The following is a 17,200-nucleotide window of genomic DNA, read 5'->3' on the forward strand; positions in this document are numbered from 1 at the left end:
TCGGGTTTTAAACATATCTATCATGACCCTTCTTAAATTTTTGATCATATGGAATAAAGTCATAAACAATTTATTTAGTTAGCTTATCTGCAAATACTAATGTTTGTCTCAGTTCTGAATCTATTTTGATTGATTGATTTTTCTCCTCATTATGGATTATATTCTTCTGCTTCTTTGCATGATTGGTAAATTTTTTTTCCAATTACACTTGATTTATAGTGTTCTGTCAATTTTCTACTATAGAGCAAACTGACCCAATCACACGTACATATATATGTTCTTTTTCTCACATTATATTCCATCATGCTCTATCACAAGTGACTAGATATAGTTCCTAGTGCTATACAGCAGGATCTCATTGCTTATCCATTTCAAAGGCAATAGTTTGCATCTATTAACCCCAAATTCCCAATCCATCCTACTCCCTCCCTCCCCCTTTGCAACCACAAGTCTGTTCTTCATGATAGGTGCTAGCTATTGTGCATTTTACATTCATGGGTGCTAGGCTTTTTGGTGTTTCTGTAATTTTCTGGAGATTTGTTCTGGACTGCAGTTTAGTTGGACTCAGTTTGATTCATTTATGCCTTGTTTTTTAAGAGTTATTAGGTGAAATCAGGGCTGTGTATAGTCAAGTGAGAATTCTTCCCTACTGAAGAGACAGGACCCTTCTGAGTGCCCAGGGCACTGCAAATTAAGACACTTTGCAGTGTGTTGGAAACAGGCAGTATCTCCTGTCCTGTATTCCTTGTAGTCCTTTGGGTTGTTCTCTTCCTCTTTAGGTGGTTTTTTCTTTCTTTTTTTTTTTTTTTTTTTTTTGTCTTTTTGCTATTTCTTTGGGCCGCTCCCACGGCATATGGAGGTTCCCAGGCTAGGGGTCCAATTGGAGCTGTAGCCACTGGCCTACGCCAGAGCCACAGCAACGCGGGATCCGAGCCGCGTCTGCAACCTACACCACAGCTCACGGCAACGCCGGATCGTAACCCACTGAGCAAGGGCAGGGACCGAACCCACAACCTCATGGTTCCAAGTCGGATTCGTTAACCACTGCGCCACGACGGGAACTCCCAGAAATATATATATATATATATATATTTTTTTTTTTTTTTTGCCTTTTCTTGGGCCACTCCTGCGGCATATGGAGGTTCCCAGGCTAGGGGTGGAATCAGAGCTGTAGACGCGGGCCTATGCCAGAGCCACAGCAATGCGGGATCTGAGCCGTGTCTGTGACCTACATCACAGCTCGCGGCAACGCCGGATCCTTAACCCACTGAGCAAGGGCAGGGATCGAACCCGCAACCTCATGGTTCCTAGTCGGATTCGTTGACCACTGTGCGCCATGATGGGAACTCCGAGACTGGTGGCTTTAAAAGGAAGAGAGATGACAAGCTGAGGCTACAACATCTGCATGGGATTTGTGAGGAAGAGACATTGTGACCTTGATGACAGCTATGTTGTGTTTCTGGAGGAGAGGGTGTAGGGTGAAGGGCTGTATAGGACTGAGCTGTGAGGGGAAGAGATGGAGCCTTGCGGAGCAGAGACTGAAGAATGAAGAGGGAGCCCGTTGCTCACTTTGAACCTAACCGACCTCCCCTGCCCCGAGCAGGGATGTCCAGGCCCCCTCCAGCCAGGCCCCCGGGGTCAGCCTGCTCACTCTGCTCACTCTGTCCTCCTTTCTGCCTCTTCTGCTCACTTTGCACAGTCCTGCACCTTCCTCTGCCTCCCTCTCCTCCTTCCCACGTCCTGTGCTGGATGCTTACTATTTGCCTCTTCTGTCCCTGTTGTTGGCCTTTCCCCCTTCTGGAGCCCTCTTGTTCACAGTGTTGTGTGCGTGCAACCTGGTCCTCTCCCCCCACCTTCACCTGCTGCTCCAGCCCCCTAGCTGGGGGATTAGCTGTTGGTCTTTGACTTGGATTATCGTCCACACCCTCCCCCCCCCCCCCCCCCCCGCTGCCACAAACCCTTTCTTCACTTTGCTGTTAAAAGTAGCTCTCTTCTGTTATTTTTCAAGGCACACAATATTATTTACTAGTTTTAAAGAACTAATCACATGCTGTAATTTTATCCTTCATCTGTTGAGCTGTCTTTGCCTGTGTTCACTTTGATGAAACAGGCTTGTAAAATGAGGTCGTCTGACTTGTGGGCACACCATGTGTTCCGTGTCGTGAAGCACGTGTTAGACACAGAAAGTGGTTATTACATAGATAGATAGGAGGACAGACACAGCCAACATTGTGAGATCTGCTGTGGGAGTTGGAGATAATTGAGGGCACCTTTGAGGGAATAAACTACCGCCCATGGGACAGAGCTAGGGCAGGGAGATGCAGCAGATGTTTATAGAAGATGAGAAAACCCTGCCGTATTTTCTTAAAAAGTGGAAGGAAAGGTCATATGCAAACCAAAACCGCAAGAACTGTGTACTCTCAAATGACCATCTAGGCTTGTCTCAGACACATTTAGGAGGACCTGCCAGGTAGTTTATTGCCTTAGTAACTGCAGTTCTATATGGATAGTTAGCATGAGACTGAGAACGCTCTTATGCAAATAATACTTTGTCTCATGGGCTCAAAAATCATGTTTAATTTCCTAAGTGGGAAAATACTTGCGTGATGCAAACATCCCACAGTGTAAACTGTGTGTTTGAGGTTCTTCTGCCTCAGCACCCACTCCATCTGCCTCTCTGTTACCAGGTACCCACTGATGTTAGTTTATTGTTTATCCTTATAGAGGTCATTTGTGTATGTGTGTGTGTATATGAGTACAGACACACATTGATTTTACGTTATTTATTAGAGATTACTCCATATCACCTATTATTACAGTGCACCCTTCAACTGTGTGGGTACTTATATGTGGATTTTTTTAAAATAAAACTAGTACCTGTATTTTTGTTTTAGACATCTTTAAGTATGGGGAAAAGTGTGTGTTCATTTAGAGATCATAATACGCGGCATCAAAAGGGTTTTAGTTCCCTGATGGTCTAGTGGTTAGGATTCAGCACTTTCACTGCTGTGGCCCAGGTTCAATCCCTGGTCTGGGAACTGAGATCCCATATCAAGCTGCCACTCGCCACGGCCAGTAAAGAAAAAACAACTTCTTTCTGGTTTGAGTCCAGGTTGCCTTGGCTTCCTGCCTATGGGTGAGTCATTTCTCAAGTCCTGCTCTTTTTATGAGGCACAAAGAGCTGTACTTGGATTCTCAGCTTCATGGAGGGTCGGTGCCCCAACCCCTACATTGTCAAGGGTCAGCTGTGATTTATTTTTCTTATAAGTGTTTTTGGTAAACTTTTTCTACCACCATAAAGAAAAATTCCTTTATTCTTTTTTTAGTTGTGTAATAGTCTGTTGTGTGATTATACAACATTTCATTTGGAAAATTTCAAACATCGAAAAACTGAAATAATTTTACAGTGAATATCAAAACCCTCCATCTGGATCCTGCCATCACCACTTTACTGTGCTTTCCTGGCCACACATGTATCCATCCTTCTATCCGTCCATCAGTCTAGCTAATTTATCGGTGTGGTTCAAAGTATCTTGCAGACATTGGTATAGTTCCGTACTTTGCAGCATACCTATCATTAAACAAAGTTCAGTATGTGTTTAGAAGTTTGTTCTTTAATGTTAAGTTGACATATAGTGAAATGCATACATAAATGTGCATTTGCTGAGTTTAACAGAGTCCTGCACCTCCACAATCCAAACCCTGTTAAGACGTGGAACATTACCATCACCCCAAAAAGCTTCCTGCCTCTTCCCAGTCATTCCCTGCTCCTGGCCTCTCAGAAGCAATTTTTTTGAAGTTTTTCTATCTTCAATTAAATTTCTCATTAAAAAAACTTTAAGAGTTTGTAGTCTTTTGTGTCTGTTTAATTCAGCAGCAGGATGCTTTTTGAGGTTCATCTGTGTTATGATTATTGATAGTTTATTCCTTTTAATTTGATTAAATTTCATTTATTTGACACTGGTACAGTCACTTCTTTTTTTGCTCAGTGTTAATCTGGCACATCTTTATCTTCCCTTCTTTTAATCTAGTTATGTCTTTATATTTAGAATAGGGTGTAGGCAGCAAGTTGCTGGCTTGCCTGTTTCATCCACGCTTATTGCCTTTAGCTTGATTTATTTAGATCATTTATGTTAAATACGATTGTTAATATGGTTTCAGTTAAATGTACCATTTTGCTTTGAGTACCTGTTACTGGCTTATAATTCTAGCTCATTGTTCTGGTATTTTAGTGTTTCCTTTTTAGAGTTTATAGAATACATCTTTAACTTATCACATCTGTTTTCAGGTGACTTAAAGCATTTCATAGACCTTACAACAGAATACTTAAATTTGTTCTCTCCAAGTTGTGTGTTGTTTTTGCTTTTTTAAGCTTATGCTTTCCTCACAATACATCATGGCCATCTATCTTTCATAGAGTCTTGAATAATAATAGAAAAAACCTTCTGTATCTACACATCATTACTATTTCTAGTGGTCTGTATTCTTTTGGTAAATCAGATTTCCATTTAGTATCATTTTTATTCTTCCTGAAGGACTGCCTTTAACAGTTCTTGTAATATGGTACTACTGGTAATGAATTCTTTCAGCTTTTTTGTATCTGTAAAAGCATCAGTTTTGCCTTTCTTTTGCAAAGCTATGTTTTCTGGGTATAGAATTCTAAATTGCCATTTTCTTCTTTTGGTACCTTAATGATATTGCTCCATTGTCTTCTAGTTTGTACTTCTTCTGATGAGAGTTTTCTGTCATTCTCATTTTTATTTGTGTGTAATGTGTCTTATTTCCTCTGCTTGCTTTTTAGCCCCCCCCCCCACCTTGGTTTTAGTGAATTTTATTATGATGTTCCTTGGTGTCATTTTCTTCATGTTTCTTTTGCTTGAGTTTCATTGACCTCCTTGGATTTGTGAGTGTATAGTTTTCATCACATTTGGAAATTTTTTTGCCGTAATTAATTCTTCAGCTTTTTCTGTCTTCCTTTCTAGAAGTTCAGTATGGATCTTTTTGATGTTTTCCCTGTCCCTAATATCATTAATCTTATCTGTAGTTTGTTGAATGCATAGAATTTAGTTGTAAGGACAATTATAAACGTTCTTGTCCCCAAATTATATCATCCCTGTTAATTTTGAGTTGTTATTGCTTCATTGTTGATCCACACCCCTCTTTATTAAATAGGTTGAATTCTCCTATTCAGCAGCTGTGCATATTTAGCCATTTTTGTTAGAAGACTAAACAGTGATGTTACCTTGATGGGTGCTGTATACTTTTGTGTTCCTGTAAATGTTCTTGACCTTCGTTCAGGGACACAGTTCAGTCATTTGTAACTAGCTTGACCTCATGGATACTGTCGAGTTCTTAACCTGCTGAGCCACAATGGGAACTCTAATTCTAATCCTAAGTATTTTCAAAGACATCTTTAGATATATTTTTATTAGGAGTATTATTTGCTTTCGTTCTGTCATTTGTTATTCATTCCCTAAAAGTCTTTTTTTAAGCACTATCATTATTGTTACGTTATTGTGTGCACTTTGTGATATACCTTTTTTTTTTTCCTGGGAAGCACTCAATTGGATAGACGACTTTAAATCTGGCTTATAATATTGTTATTATGTGCTATCATTGAGAAATGTTTTTATGTCTTTTTCTTCTAGAACACACAGTGGGAGAGGTTATTAAATTAGATTCTAGTGGATCTCCAAGAAAAGTCTGGGGAAAAAGCCCTACAGATTCTGTTCTAAAGGTACTTGGAGAAGCTGAACTACAACTTCAGACAGAACTATTGGAAAACACAACGAATAGCAGTGGTGAGCAGAAACTAGATATTTTTCTCTACTATTAGTAATATAAAAAAAAAACTGGAGTTCCAGTCATGGCGCAGTGGAAATGAATCCAACTAGGAACCATAAGGTTGTGGGTTCAATCCCTGGCCTCGTTTGGTGGGTTAAGAATCTGGTGTTGCCATGAGCTGTGGTGTAGGTCACAGATGTGGCTCGGATCCCGTGTTGCTGTGGCTCTGGTGTAGGCTGGCAGGTGTGGCTCTGATTTGACCCCTAGCCTGGGGACCTCCATGTGCCGTGGATGTGGCCCTAAAAAGCAAAGCAAAAGCAAAATAAAACAAAAAAAATTATATGTTTATTTTAAATGAATTATTTGTAATAGATTGTCTTTTTGGTATGGTAGTTTTCTATTCAGATGGAGAATGATTGCATTTTCAGGGGAGTTTTCTCAAATGGTAGTCTTGAGTTGTGCTGTGACATAACCTGGATGGTATCTACAAATAAAGGGAGAATAAACATATATGGGGGAGGGAGGAGGAGGAAAGTAGAGCAGTCAGAATGGTGTTGCCCATGAGGAAAGGTGTAGGAGCAGAGCATTTAGGTGAGTGGTGTGTACTTAACATGAACTCGGGAATTAAATGTGCTGAAGACACTGTGGTTGAGACAACAGCCATTTTCCTAGGACTGGGAGCTGACTTCTAGGCAAGAGAAAGACATTTGTGCTCCACGAGTGTCGTGGATCTCAGTATTATGACCACACAGAAAGTTGAGTGTTGCTGTAAAACAGGTGTTTTAAGATTTAACAGCTTCTTCAAATGAAGAGGGGGATAAATATTGTTTTTCCTCTTTTGGAAATTGTGTCAAGACATGAATGTGTATATTATTTCACTTTTCTGTATGTTCATGCTCACTCCTGTCCTCCCTCTCTCTCTCGTTTTTTTTTTTCATTTAATTGAGGATATAGTTGATGTACAATGTTGTGTTAGTGTCATGTTTACAGAAGAGTGGATCAGTTATGTATACACATCTATCCATTCTCCCCCCAACACACAGATTATTATGGAACATTGAGTAGACCTCCCTGTGCTGTATCATAGGTCCTTGTTAGTCATCTGCTTTATATATAATGGTGTATATATGTCAATTCCAAACTCCTAATTTATCCCTCTCCCCTTCCACAGTTTCCGCTTTGTAACCCTAAATTTAATTTTAAAATCTTTGAATTTGTTTCTGTTCTTTTTTTTTCTTTTTCTTTTTTTTTGATTTATTTATTATTTATTTATTTATTTATTTATTGTTGATCCAAATGTAATTTTATTTTTTTTTAATTTTTTTTATAATTTTTTTATTTTCCCACTGTACAGCAAGGGGGTCAGGTTATCCTTACATGTATACATTACAATTACATTTTTCCCCCACCCTTTCTTCTGTTGCAACATGAGTATCTAGACATAGTTCTCAATGCTATTCAGCAGGATCTCCTTGTAAATCTATTCCAAGTGGTGTCTGATAAGCCCAAGCTCCCGATCCCTCCCACTCCCTCCCCCTCCCATCAGGCAGCCACAAGTCTCTTCTCCAACTCCATGATTTTCTTTTCTGAGGAGATGTTCATTTGTGCTGGATATTAGATTCCAGTTATAAGTGATATCATATGGTATTGGTCCCTGTCTTTCTGGCTCATTTCACTCAGGATGAGATTCTCTAGTTCCATCCATGTTGCTGCAAATGGCATGATGTCATCCTTTTTTATGGCTGAGTAGTATTCCATTGTGTATATATACCACCTCTTCCGAATCCAATCATCTGTCGGTGGACATTTGGGTTGTTTCCATGTTCTGGCTATTGTGAATAGTGCTGCAATGAACATGCGGGTGCACGTGTCTCCCTTAAGTAGAGTTTTGTCCGGATAGATGCCCAAGAGTGGGATTGCGGGGTCATATGGAAGTTCTATGGATAGATTTCTAAGGTATCTCCAAACTGTTCTCCATAGTGGCTGTACCAGTTTCCATTCCCACCAACAGTGCAGGAGGGTTCCCTTTTCTCCACAGCCCCTCCAGCACTTGTTCTTTGTGGATTTATTAATGATGGCCATTCTGACTGGTGTGAGGTGGTATCTCATGGTAGTTTTTGTTTTTGTTTTTTCTTAAGTGAAGGTGGGAACCAGGGGACTGAAGGTCTCAGGGACCAAGAGCGCCGCCTCAAGAAACCACACTCCTTTTATTGTGCTCTTTAGGATTACGTCAAGTGAGAAGGGGGTTGTAGGTGCAGGATATAGGTTTTTTTTTTTTTTTAAGTTTGTTTCTGTTCTTTTGTATACTTTTTTATTAGATTCCACATATAAGTGATATCATATGTTGTCTTTGTCTAGCTTACTTCAGTTGGTATGATAATCTCCAGGTCCACCCATGTTGCTGCAGATGGTATTATTTGGTTTTTTATGGCTGAGTAGTATTCCATTGGATTTAGGTACCACTTCTTAATCCATTCCTCTGTTGGTGGGCCTTTAGGTTGTTTCCATGCCATGTCTTGGCTGTTATGAACAATGCTGCTGTGAACATTGGGATTCATGTATCTTTTCAAATCATGGTTTTCTCTGGATATAGGTCCAGGAGTGCGATTGCTGGATCCTATGTCAACTCTATTTTTAGTTTTTAAGGGACCTCCCTAATGTATTTCACATTTAATTTCTAATATTTGGGGGTTTTCTAGCTTCCTTTCTGTTACTGCTTTAGAGCCTAATTGTATTGTGGTTTCAAAATATCATGGTGTACATGGTTTCAGTCTTTTGAAATTTCTGATACGTGCATTCTTGCCCACCTTATGGTCTGTTTTGGTAAATGTTTCTTATGCATTTGAAAGGAATGTGTATTTCACAGTTACTCTATGTATGTTTATTCTATGTTGAGTTGTTTAATCATAATGTTCAAGTTTCCTGTGTGTTTTATTACTTATCTGCTTGTTATATCAGCTACTGAGAGAAGAGTGTTAAAATCTCCAGTATGTTTGTACGTTTTTCAGTTTCTCCTTTCAAGTCTATCAATTTTTGATATTTATATTTTTGTTTCTGTTTTTTTTTTGTTTTGTTTTGTTTTTTTAGGGCCACACCCTTGGCAAATGGAAGTTCCCTGGCCAGGGGTTGAATCAGGGCTGCAGCTCCTATGCCAGATCCATGCCGTGTCTGCAACCTACACCACAGTTTACAGCAATGCTGGATCCTTAACCCAGTGAGTGGGACCAGGGATCAAACCTGTGTCCTCATGGATATTAGCCGGGTTTGTTACTGTTGAGCCGCTCTGGGAACTCCTTATATTTATATTTTGAAGCTAAGTTTTTTAGTGCATAGCAGTTTAGATTATTGCCTTAAATTCTTTAGATTGTTGCATTGATCATTTTATGCATCTTCCTGTTACACTGACCTCTTTATTGTTATGACCTGTCCATGTTTATCACTAGTAACATTATTTCCTTTAAAGGCTGCTTTATCTTATACTCCATAGCTAGCTATACCAGCAAGAATTCTTTCAGTTAATGTTTCCTTAGTATATCTTTTTCTGTAGCCTTTTCTTTCATTTGCTCTGACTCCTTATTTTTGAATGTGACTTTTATTTCAAATCCAGTCCAAAGACAATTTTTATCTTTTTTCAGAGTATTTAATTTATTTACATATAATGCAGTTACTGATTTAGATTACTTTGTAGCCTGTGTTCAGTCTTGCTGTATGTTCTTTTGTTTGTTGCATCTGTTTTTTGTCTCTTTATTCTTTTATTCCTTTCATTCTTTTCATTCCTCCTTTTGAGTTAATCAAGCATTCCATTCTTTTCTTTTGTTTGTTTTTAATTATACATTTTTCATTTACCCTTTTGTTATGGTCCTAAAGCTTACAATTTGCATCCTTCCTTAATTCTACCATAATGCTTAAAGCAACCTTAATTTAGTATTTACATCCCTTCTCAAACCATGCACAGTCCTTTTAACAATACCATTCCATTTATTCCCCTCTAACCCTTTGTACTCCTGTTATGTGTTTTATTTTCATATCTTATATAGCTCTTAAGACATCATTATCATCATTATTATTAATGCCATTATTATAATATTTTTTACATTTAATCCATATTTTATTCTTTACAGTATTCATTATTTCTTCCCAAAGTTATACACTTCCATTTGTTACATTTTTCTTCTAGTCTAAAGAATTTCCTCTAGTATTTCCTGTAGCACAGATCTTTCTTTTTTTTTTTTTGTTTTTTTGTCTTTTTGCATTTTCTAGGGCCACTCCCACGGCATATGGAGGTTCCCAGGCTAGGGATCGAATCGGAGCTGTAGCCACCGGCCTACGCCAGAGCCACAGCAACGTGGCATCCGAGCCGCGTCTGCAACCTACACCACAGCTCACGGCAACGCCGCATCGTTAACCCACTGAGCAAGGACAGGGACTGAACCCGCAACCTCATGGTTCCTAGTCGGATTCGTTAACCACTGCGCCATGACGGGAACTTCCAAATCTTTCTTTATAAAGAAACTCTATCCTCTTTGGTTTGTCTGAAAAGACCTTTATTTCAATTCCAGTTGTGTTTTTTTTTTTTTTTTTTTTGTCTTTTTGTCTTTTGTCTTTTGTTGTTGTTGTTGTTGCTATTTCTTGGGCCGCTCCCGTGGCATATGGAGGTTCCCAGGCCAGGGGTTGAATCGGAGCTGTAGCCACCGGCCTATGCCAGAGCCACAGCAACACGGGATCTCAGCTGCGTCTGCAACCTACACCACAGCTCACGGCAACGCCGGATCATTAACCCACTGAGCAAGGGCAGGGACCGAACCCGCAACCTCATGGTTCCTAGTCAGATTCGTTAACCACTGTGCCACGAAGGGAACTCCCTCAATTCCAGTTTTATGGAATATTTTCACTGTGTATTAAATTCTGGTAGATGGGGTGTGCGATGGTTTGTCTTTGCTTAATTTCATTTTATCTTTTGCATGTTAAAGGTATAGTTAGATTTTCTTCTGCTATCTAATTACGTCAGTGTTATGTCTTACTTTTGTTTATTCGAAAGCAGTATGTGTTTCTCTTGAAGCTGATCTAATATTTTCTCTGACTTTCCACAGTGTTACAAGGATCTTTGTAGGTAATATCCTTTGGGCTTCTTAAACTGGAGGTTGCTGTCTTCTCTCAGTTAGGAGAAAATTACGTCCTTTCGGTCCTCCCATGTTGCTTCTACCCGTTCTCTTCCTGATTTTGGACTCCAGTTGCGTGTATTAGACCCTTGGAGTTTGTTACAGCTCCCTCTTGTGCTCTCTTCTACTTGTTGTGCATTCTTCCATTTCATTCTCTCTCTGCTGACCCCGCTAGCATCTCACCAACCCTGCCTTCTGCTTTTTTTAACCACTAAATGCATCCAGTGAGTTCCTAGTATCAGAGGCTGTGTTTTATGGTTTTAGGACATCCATTTCCTATTTTTTACAGGTTACAGGTTTCCAAATTTTCCATTTGGCCCTTCTCTTCCTCTCTTTTCTTGAATTTGTTCATCAAAGTTATTTTAAGGTCCCGCCTTGATAAATCTCAAATCCAAGTATTCTAATCTGTTTCTATTGTTAGATAGGTCTGTCCTCTTTCTGCTGTCTCTTTTTTGTGGTTTCAGTCTTTTTTTCCTATTTCTTTTTTATAAACCATGCTTTATAACAGAGATCAATGAACTTTTTCTATAGCTTGTCAGATTGTAAATTTTCTAGACTTTGTGAGCCCATTTAATCCACATTCTTTCTCTTTTTAAATTTTTTCTATAGCCCTTTAAAAAGGTAAAAGGTTTTTATAGCATGTAGGCTGTACAAAACCAGGGCATAGGTTAGAATTTTTGTTACCTGAATTTTACTGTATTTGATTGGATGCCAGACATTATGGTTAGAATATATAAAGCCTCTGGATAATGTTCTCTTTCTTGAAAGAAGATTATGTTTTCATCTTAAAACTAAGTAATGCCATCAGGTTCCCTTGATGCTGCTGAAGTTAGCTTGGCCTGTTTGTTTGTATTCCTGACTTTGAGCTTCTTCCAGGCAGTAGCCAGTGTTCCTCACTCAGGGTTGGTGATGTCTGCTCACTGCACTCTGGGACTTGCTCTCCAGTCCTCCCAGCTGCCCAGCTGTCCACCTTCACCCAGTCCTTCAGCCTCCTGGTTGCTGCTTTAGGCTGATTTTCTTGGAGTGTTACTTGTGTGTGCAGAGTTTAGGAGTTAGGCAAAAAATAGAGGGGATTTTTTTTTTGGGGGGCTTAGGGAAACTTTTACCTAGGTTTGAGTTTGGTTTTGCTGATTTTTTTCCTTGAGGTCTGAGTCACTTTGGTAGTCTCAGACTTCTCAGCCCAGTAGGACTTGCCTTCTGCTTGGGGTCTGTTCCCCTATGCAAGTACTTAGGAAATGATCTCAGGGAGGCCACAGGGAAGTGGATCTTCAGTATTTGCCTTCTCAGTCTGGCCCTGGGACTTGTCTACATCACTGATGCTCCAGTGCTTCCAAACAGCCTTTTGTATATATATTTTTTCCATCTTATTTATTTGTCCATACTTATTTTTAGTGGATGATTAATCCAATATGAGTTACATTGTCATGACCAGGAACAAAATTCTCTACATTTTTTAAAACTAGTTTTTGGTGACTGTAATAGTATATTTTCATTGTAAAACATTTAGAAAATACCAGACACTATGCTATAGAAAGTTGAAATTACCCATAACCTTGTTTCCTAGAGATTATGTTCCTATTAATCATATAAATTTTGTTTTTATTTAAAAATATAGTTCTCTTGTTATAAAAGTTACCTATACACATAATTTAAAATGCCAAGGAGCTCTGGAAGTCTGTTACCAAAAACTCCAGCTCCCAGACCTCACTTGTTTGTCTTTCAATGTCTTTTACCGTACTTTCTACCCTCAAAGTCAACCACTTTCAGCTCTTTTAGCTATTTGTTTTCTCATTTATCAACATAAACCCTATACTTACACTGTTACTTCTTGATTTTAAGATGTGTTTACTATTTTTGTTTTTTAGCATTAGGCGTCATCTATGGACTTGCCACTTGGGAAGGTGAGGATTTAGTTGCCTTTCACCCGTCTGTTTTTCTCCCCAGTCTCACCATGTACAACCATACTTTCCATCCGCAGATCCTTCTGATATACTTACCATTTTGGTGAGATCTGTGTACAGTGTTGGTACTGATGTGTATTCTAATCAAGCCAAAATAATTGTTCCACGACTGCTTTCCTTTCTTGCACAATATTTTGTTTTGCTTTTAATGAATATCTGTTTCTATTTTGCTTTGTTTTTCATGAACTTATTTCTAGTTTTTTGCCAGACACTCCCCTAGATATGTTTGTCTCTTCTCAGATCACCTACATACCTGTAATCATATTGGAATCCCCTCTACCTACTCCAAACCAGGGGAGGTTATCCTTTGACCTGCTGGAAAGACATCATCCTGGCCTCTCCCCTAACCTATTCCCATGTTAGATCTCTTCTTGCCTGGAGTCATGGCTTCCTTTTTCTTGATATATTCCCCCATTTTCCTGGCATCTGTGGAGACATGGGGTGTGTGTGTGTGTTGGAGGGGTGTGTGTCTCTCTGTCCATCCCTATCCACGTGTGACAGAATTGCTGCTGTACTGTGGTATCCAATTTTCCCCACTTCCTATTTGGTACAAGACTCTGCCATGTGGTGTCCGATTTTCCCTGCTTCCTGTTCGGAATGAGACTCTCCCATGTCTGCTTTAGTTTGGGTTGGCACATGGCTACCTAGGCAGATGACTTTTCCCAGCTTCCTTTTGCAGCTGAATGTGGCCATGGGAATAGGTTGTATCCAAAGTAAAATAGCTATTCATATGGCTTTTAATTGTTTCCATGTTTATTGAATTGATTGATACATTTTAAAAATTGTGATATCTAGGGTTTAGAACATGGTGTTTTGGCATAAGTATACCTTGTGTAATGATCACCACAATCCAGCCAATTAACATATCCGTCCCCCCATATAGTTGCCATTTTGGGTGTGTGATGAAAACTTTAAGATTTAGTCTCTTAGCAAATTTCAAGTCTCCTATACAATATTGGCATCTTTAATTAACTGTGCTATGTATTATATCTCTAGAAATTTATTTATCTTATAACTGAAGGTTCGTACCCTTTACTAACATCTCCCCATTTCTCCCACCTCCCAGCCCCTGGCAACCACCATTCTGCTCTCTGTTTCTCTGAGTTTGACTTTTTTAGATTCTTCTTATACCTGATAGCATGCAGTGTTCGTCTTTCAATGTCTGGCTGCTTTTGCTTAGAATGATATCCTCCAAGGATTTCCTTCTTCCTTAAGGCTGGATCGTATTCCATTATGTATATAGATACATCTCTGTCCATTCATCCGGTTAACCCTTAGGTTGTTTCCATGTCTTGTATACTGTGAATAATGCTGCCGTGAACACAGGAGTGCAGATGTCTCATCTCCATCCTAATTTAATTTCCTTTGAGTAAATGTCCAGGAGTGGATTGCTGGGTCATATGCTAGTTCTGTTTTTAATTTTTTTTTTCATTTTGTTGAGGAACTTCCCTACTGTTCTCCACAGTGGCTATACAAATTTATATTCCCACCAACAGCATATAAGGGGTCCCTTTTTTCCACACCTTCTCCAGTATTTGTCATCTCTTATCTTTTTGCTAATAGCTGTGTTAACAAGACTGAGATGATCTCTCATTGTGGTTGTGATTTGCATTCCCCTGATAATTAGTGATACTGAGCATCTTTTCATATACCTGTTGGCTGTTTGTTATTTTATGTCTTCTTTTGAGAAATACCTGTTCAGTTCCTTTGCCTATTTTAAAATTCTATCATTAGTTAATAATAGAAAAAAATATTGGAGTTCCTGTTGTGGAGCAGAGGAAACAAATCTGAAGGGTAACCATGAGGTTGTGGGTTCAATCCTTGGCCTCGCTCAGTGGGTTAAGATCTGACATTGCCCTGAGCTATGGTGTTGGTTGCAGATGTGGTTCATATCCGGCATTGCTGTGGTTGTGTGTAGGCCAGTGGCTACAGCTCCAGTTTGACCCCTAGCCTGGGAACCTCCATATGCCATGGGTGTGGCCCTAAAAAAAAAAAATCAAAACAAAGAAACAAAATAATAGAAAAAAATTTAATTTGCCCATTTTTTTGCTACTGAGTTGTAGTATGAGTTCCTTAAATTTTTTGGATATTAATCTCTTATCAGATATATGACTTGCAAATTTTTTTTTCTTGTTCCATAGATTGCCTTTTCATTTTGTTCATTTTTTTCATTGCTGTGCAGAAGCTTTTTACTCTGATATAGTTCCACTTTTTGCCTTTTTTTTTTTTTTTTTTTTTTTGTCTTTTTGCCTTTTCTTGAGCTGCTCCCGCGGTATATGGAGGTTCCCAGGCTAGGGGTCTAATCAGAGCCGTAGCCACTGGCCTACACCAGAGCCACAGCAACGCAGGATCCAAGCCGTGTCTGCAACCTACACCACAGCTCACGGCAGCGCCGGATTGTCAACCCACTGAGCAAGGGCAGGGATCAAGCCCACAACCTCATGCTTCCTAGTCAGATTCGTTAACCACTGCACCACGACGGGAACTCCCACTTTTTGTTTTTGTTTTTTGCTTTTGTTGCTTATGCTTTGGTATCATATCCAAAACTGTCTCTTTTTTTGTCTTTTTAGGGCCACACCCACAGCACATGGAAGTTCCCAGGCCAGGGGTTGAATTGGAGCTGCAGCTAGCGGCCTAATACCACAGCCACAACAATGCCAGATCCAAGGTGCATCAGTGACCCCCACCACAGCTTATGGCAATGCTGGATCCTTAACCCACTGAGTGAGGCCAGAGATTGACCCCAAATCTTTTTTTTTTTTTTTTTTTTTTTTTTGTCTTTTAGGGCCGCACCAGCGGCATATACAGGTTCCCAGAGTAGGGTTCCAATCTGAGCTGTGGCCGCCAGCTTATGCTACAGCCACAGCAATGCAGGATCTGAGCCTCATCTTCGACCTACATCACAACTCACGGCAACTCCAGATCCTTAACCCACTGAGTGAGGCCAGGCATCGAACCTGCGTCCTCATGGATGCTAGTCGGGTTTGTTAACCATTGAGCCACGACAGGAACTCCTGAACCAAATCTTTTTTTTTTTTTTTTTTTTTTTTTTAAAGGGCCACCCCTTCAACAGATGGAGGTTCCCAGGCTAGGGGTCTAATCAGAGCTGTAGATGCCAGCCTGCGCCAGAACCACAGCAACGCAGGATCCGAGCCACGTCTGCGACCTACACCACAACTCATGGCAATGCCAGATCCTTAACCCACTAAGTGAGGCCAGGGATCAAACATGCATCCTCGTGGGTACTGGTTGGGTTCATAACCCATTGAGCCACAATGGAAACTCCCTGATTGGGAAATATTCTTTAGAGTTGCAGTGGTAGAGGAAGATAAGTGGAAAAGCAGGATGTTAGATATTAGAACATGAAATATTTTAACATTGAACGTTTTGAGAAGCTGTATTTAATGACGAGATCTCCAAGATCTGAGCATTGGAGTGACTGAGGTGGAATGAAGATGATGGTGAGATGAACCGACAAGCTCAGGTACAGGAAGGTTACTGAGAAACCCAGCAGGTGAGCAAAGATGGAGTTAGTGTGGGGGCTCCCAACAGTGAGCTGGAAAGGAGCAGGCAGAGTGACCTGGCCATCTTCCAGAGAACTTTAGTAAGCTGTCCTAAGCCAGAGCAGCCCCTCCTGGCATCATTTAAAAGGATGGACAGTTTCAAAGCAATTACTAGAAACACACAAAAACAATTAGTTCATAATTTAAAAAATATCATTCACACACACACACACACACACATATGTTTTAACCAAAGGAATAGGCAAGTAAACTTTATCTTAGCCACCTTAGAAATTAATTAATTTTTACCATTTGCTTTTTATACCTTTATTGGTCATTACCAAGTTTCAATATGTTTTAAATAATTAAATACTGCAACTGGGACATTAAAAATGCAAACTGATTTAGGAGTCCCTGGCGGCCTAGTGGTTTAGTATCCAGCATTGTCACTGCTATGGTCTGGGTCACTGCTATGGTGCAGGCTTGGTGCCTAGCTAGCAAATTCCACATGCCGTGGATGCAGCTAAAAAAAAAAATACAAACTAAATTACCAAAATAATTGTGTTCTGAATATTTTGTATAATATTATGCATTTTACATTGCATAAAATGGTTTTATACATGAAGATAAAGTTTGTTTTTGATTAATGAAAATTCTAAATACATTTGAATAAAACATTCCTGTGCATACATACACAGTCAGTCAACTGGGATAGTCAAAACCATGTGCATTGGAGTGACTGAGGTGGAATGAAGATGATGGTGAGATGAAATGTGGTTTTATAAATGTGGTT

The 17,200-nt window shown here is 39.7% G+C and overlaps 1 protein-coding gene and 1 non-coding gene across 51 annotated transcripts in view; both read left to right on the forward strand.

The window, feature by feature from the left end:
- The window catches only part of NEK1 (NIMA related kinase 1), a 187,311-nt gene that overhangs the window by 131,302 nt on the left and 38,809 nt on the right, over positions 1-17,200 (forward strand). For 26 of the 50 annotated variants that reach the window (XM_084994675.1, XM_021072842.2, XM_084994691.1 and 23 more), the window contains one exon: positions 5,649-5,801. In XM_084994675.1, coding sequence (XP_084850801.1) covers positions 5,649-5,801 — 153 coding nt within the window. Of the gene's footprint in view, positions 1-5,648; positions 5,802-12,808; positions 12,845-17,200 lie in introns of all 50 variants that reach the window. The other 24 variants (XM_013982714.3, XM_084994672.1, XM_084994682.1 and 21 more) reach the window with 1 other exon arrangement.
- On the forward strand, positions 2,967-3,038 carry TRNAE-UUC (transfer RNA glutamic acid (anticodon UUC)). Its single transcript has one exon. It is a non-coding gene; the product is annotated as a tRNA-Glu (tRNA).

The sequence above is a fragment of the Sus scrofa genome, chromosome 14, assembly GCF_054392235.1.
Source record: "Sus scrofa isolate SSC_HxYL_T2T_F1_AM1 chromosome 14, Sscrofa_HxYL_maternal_Yorkshire_Landrace_v2.0, whole genome shotgun sequence".
Taxonomy (NCBI): domain Eukaryota; kingdom Metazoa; phylum Chordata; class Mammalia; order Artiodactyla; family Suidae; genus Sus; species Sus scrofa.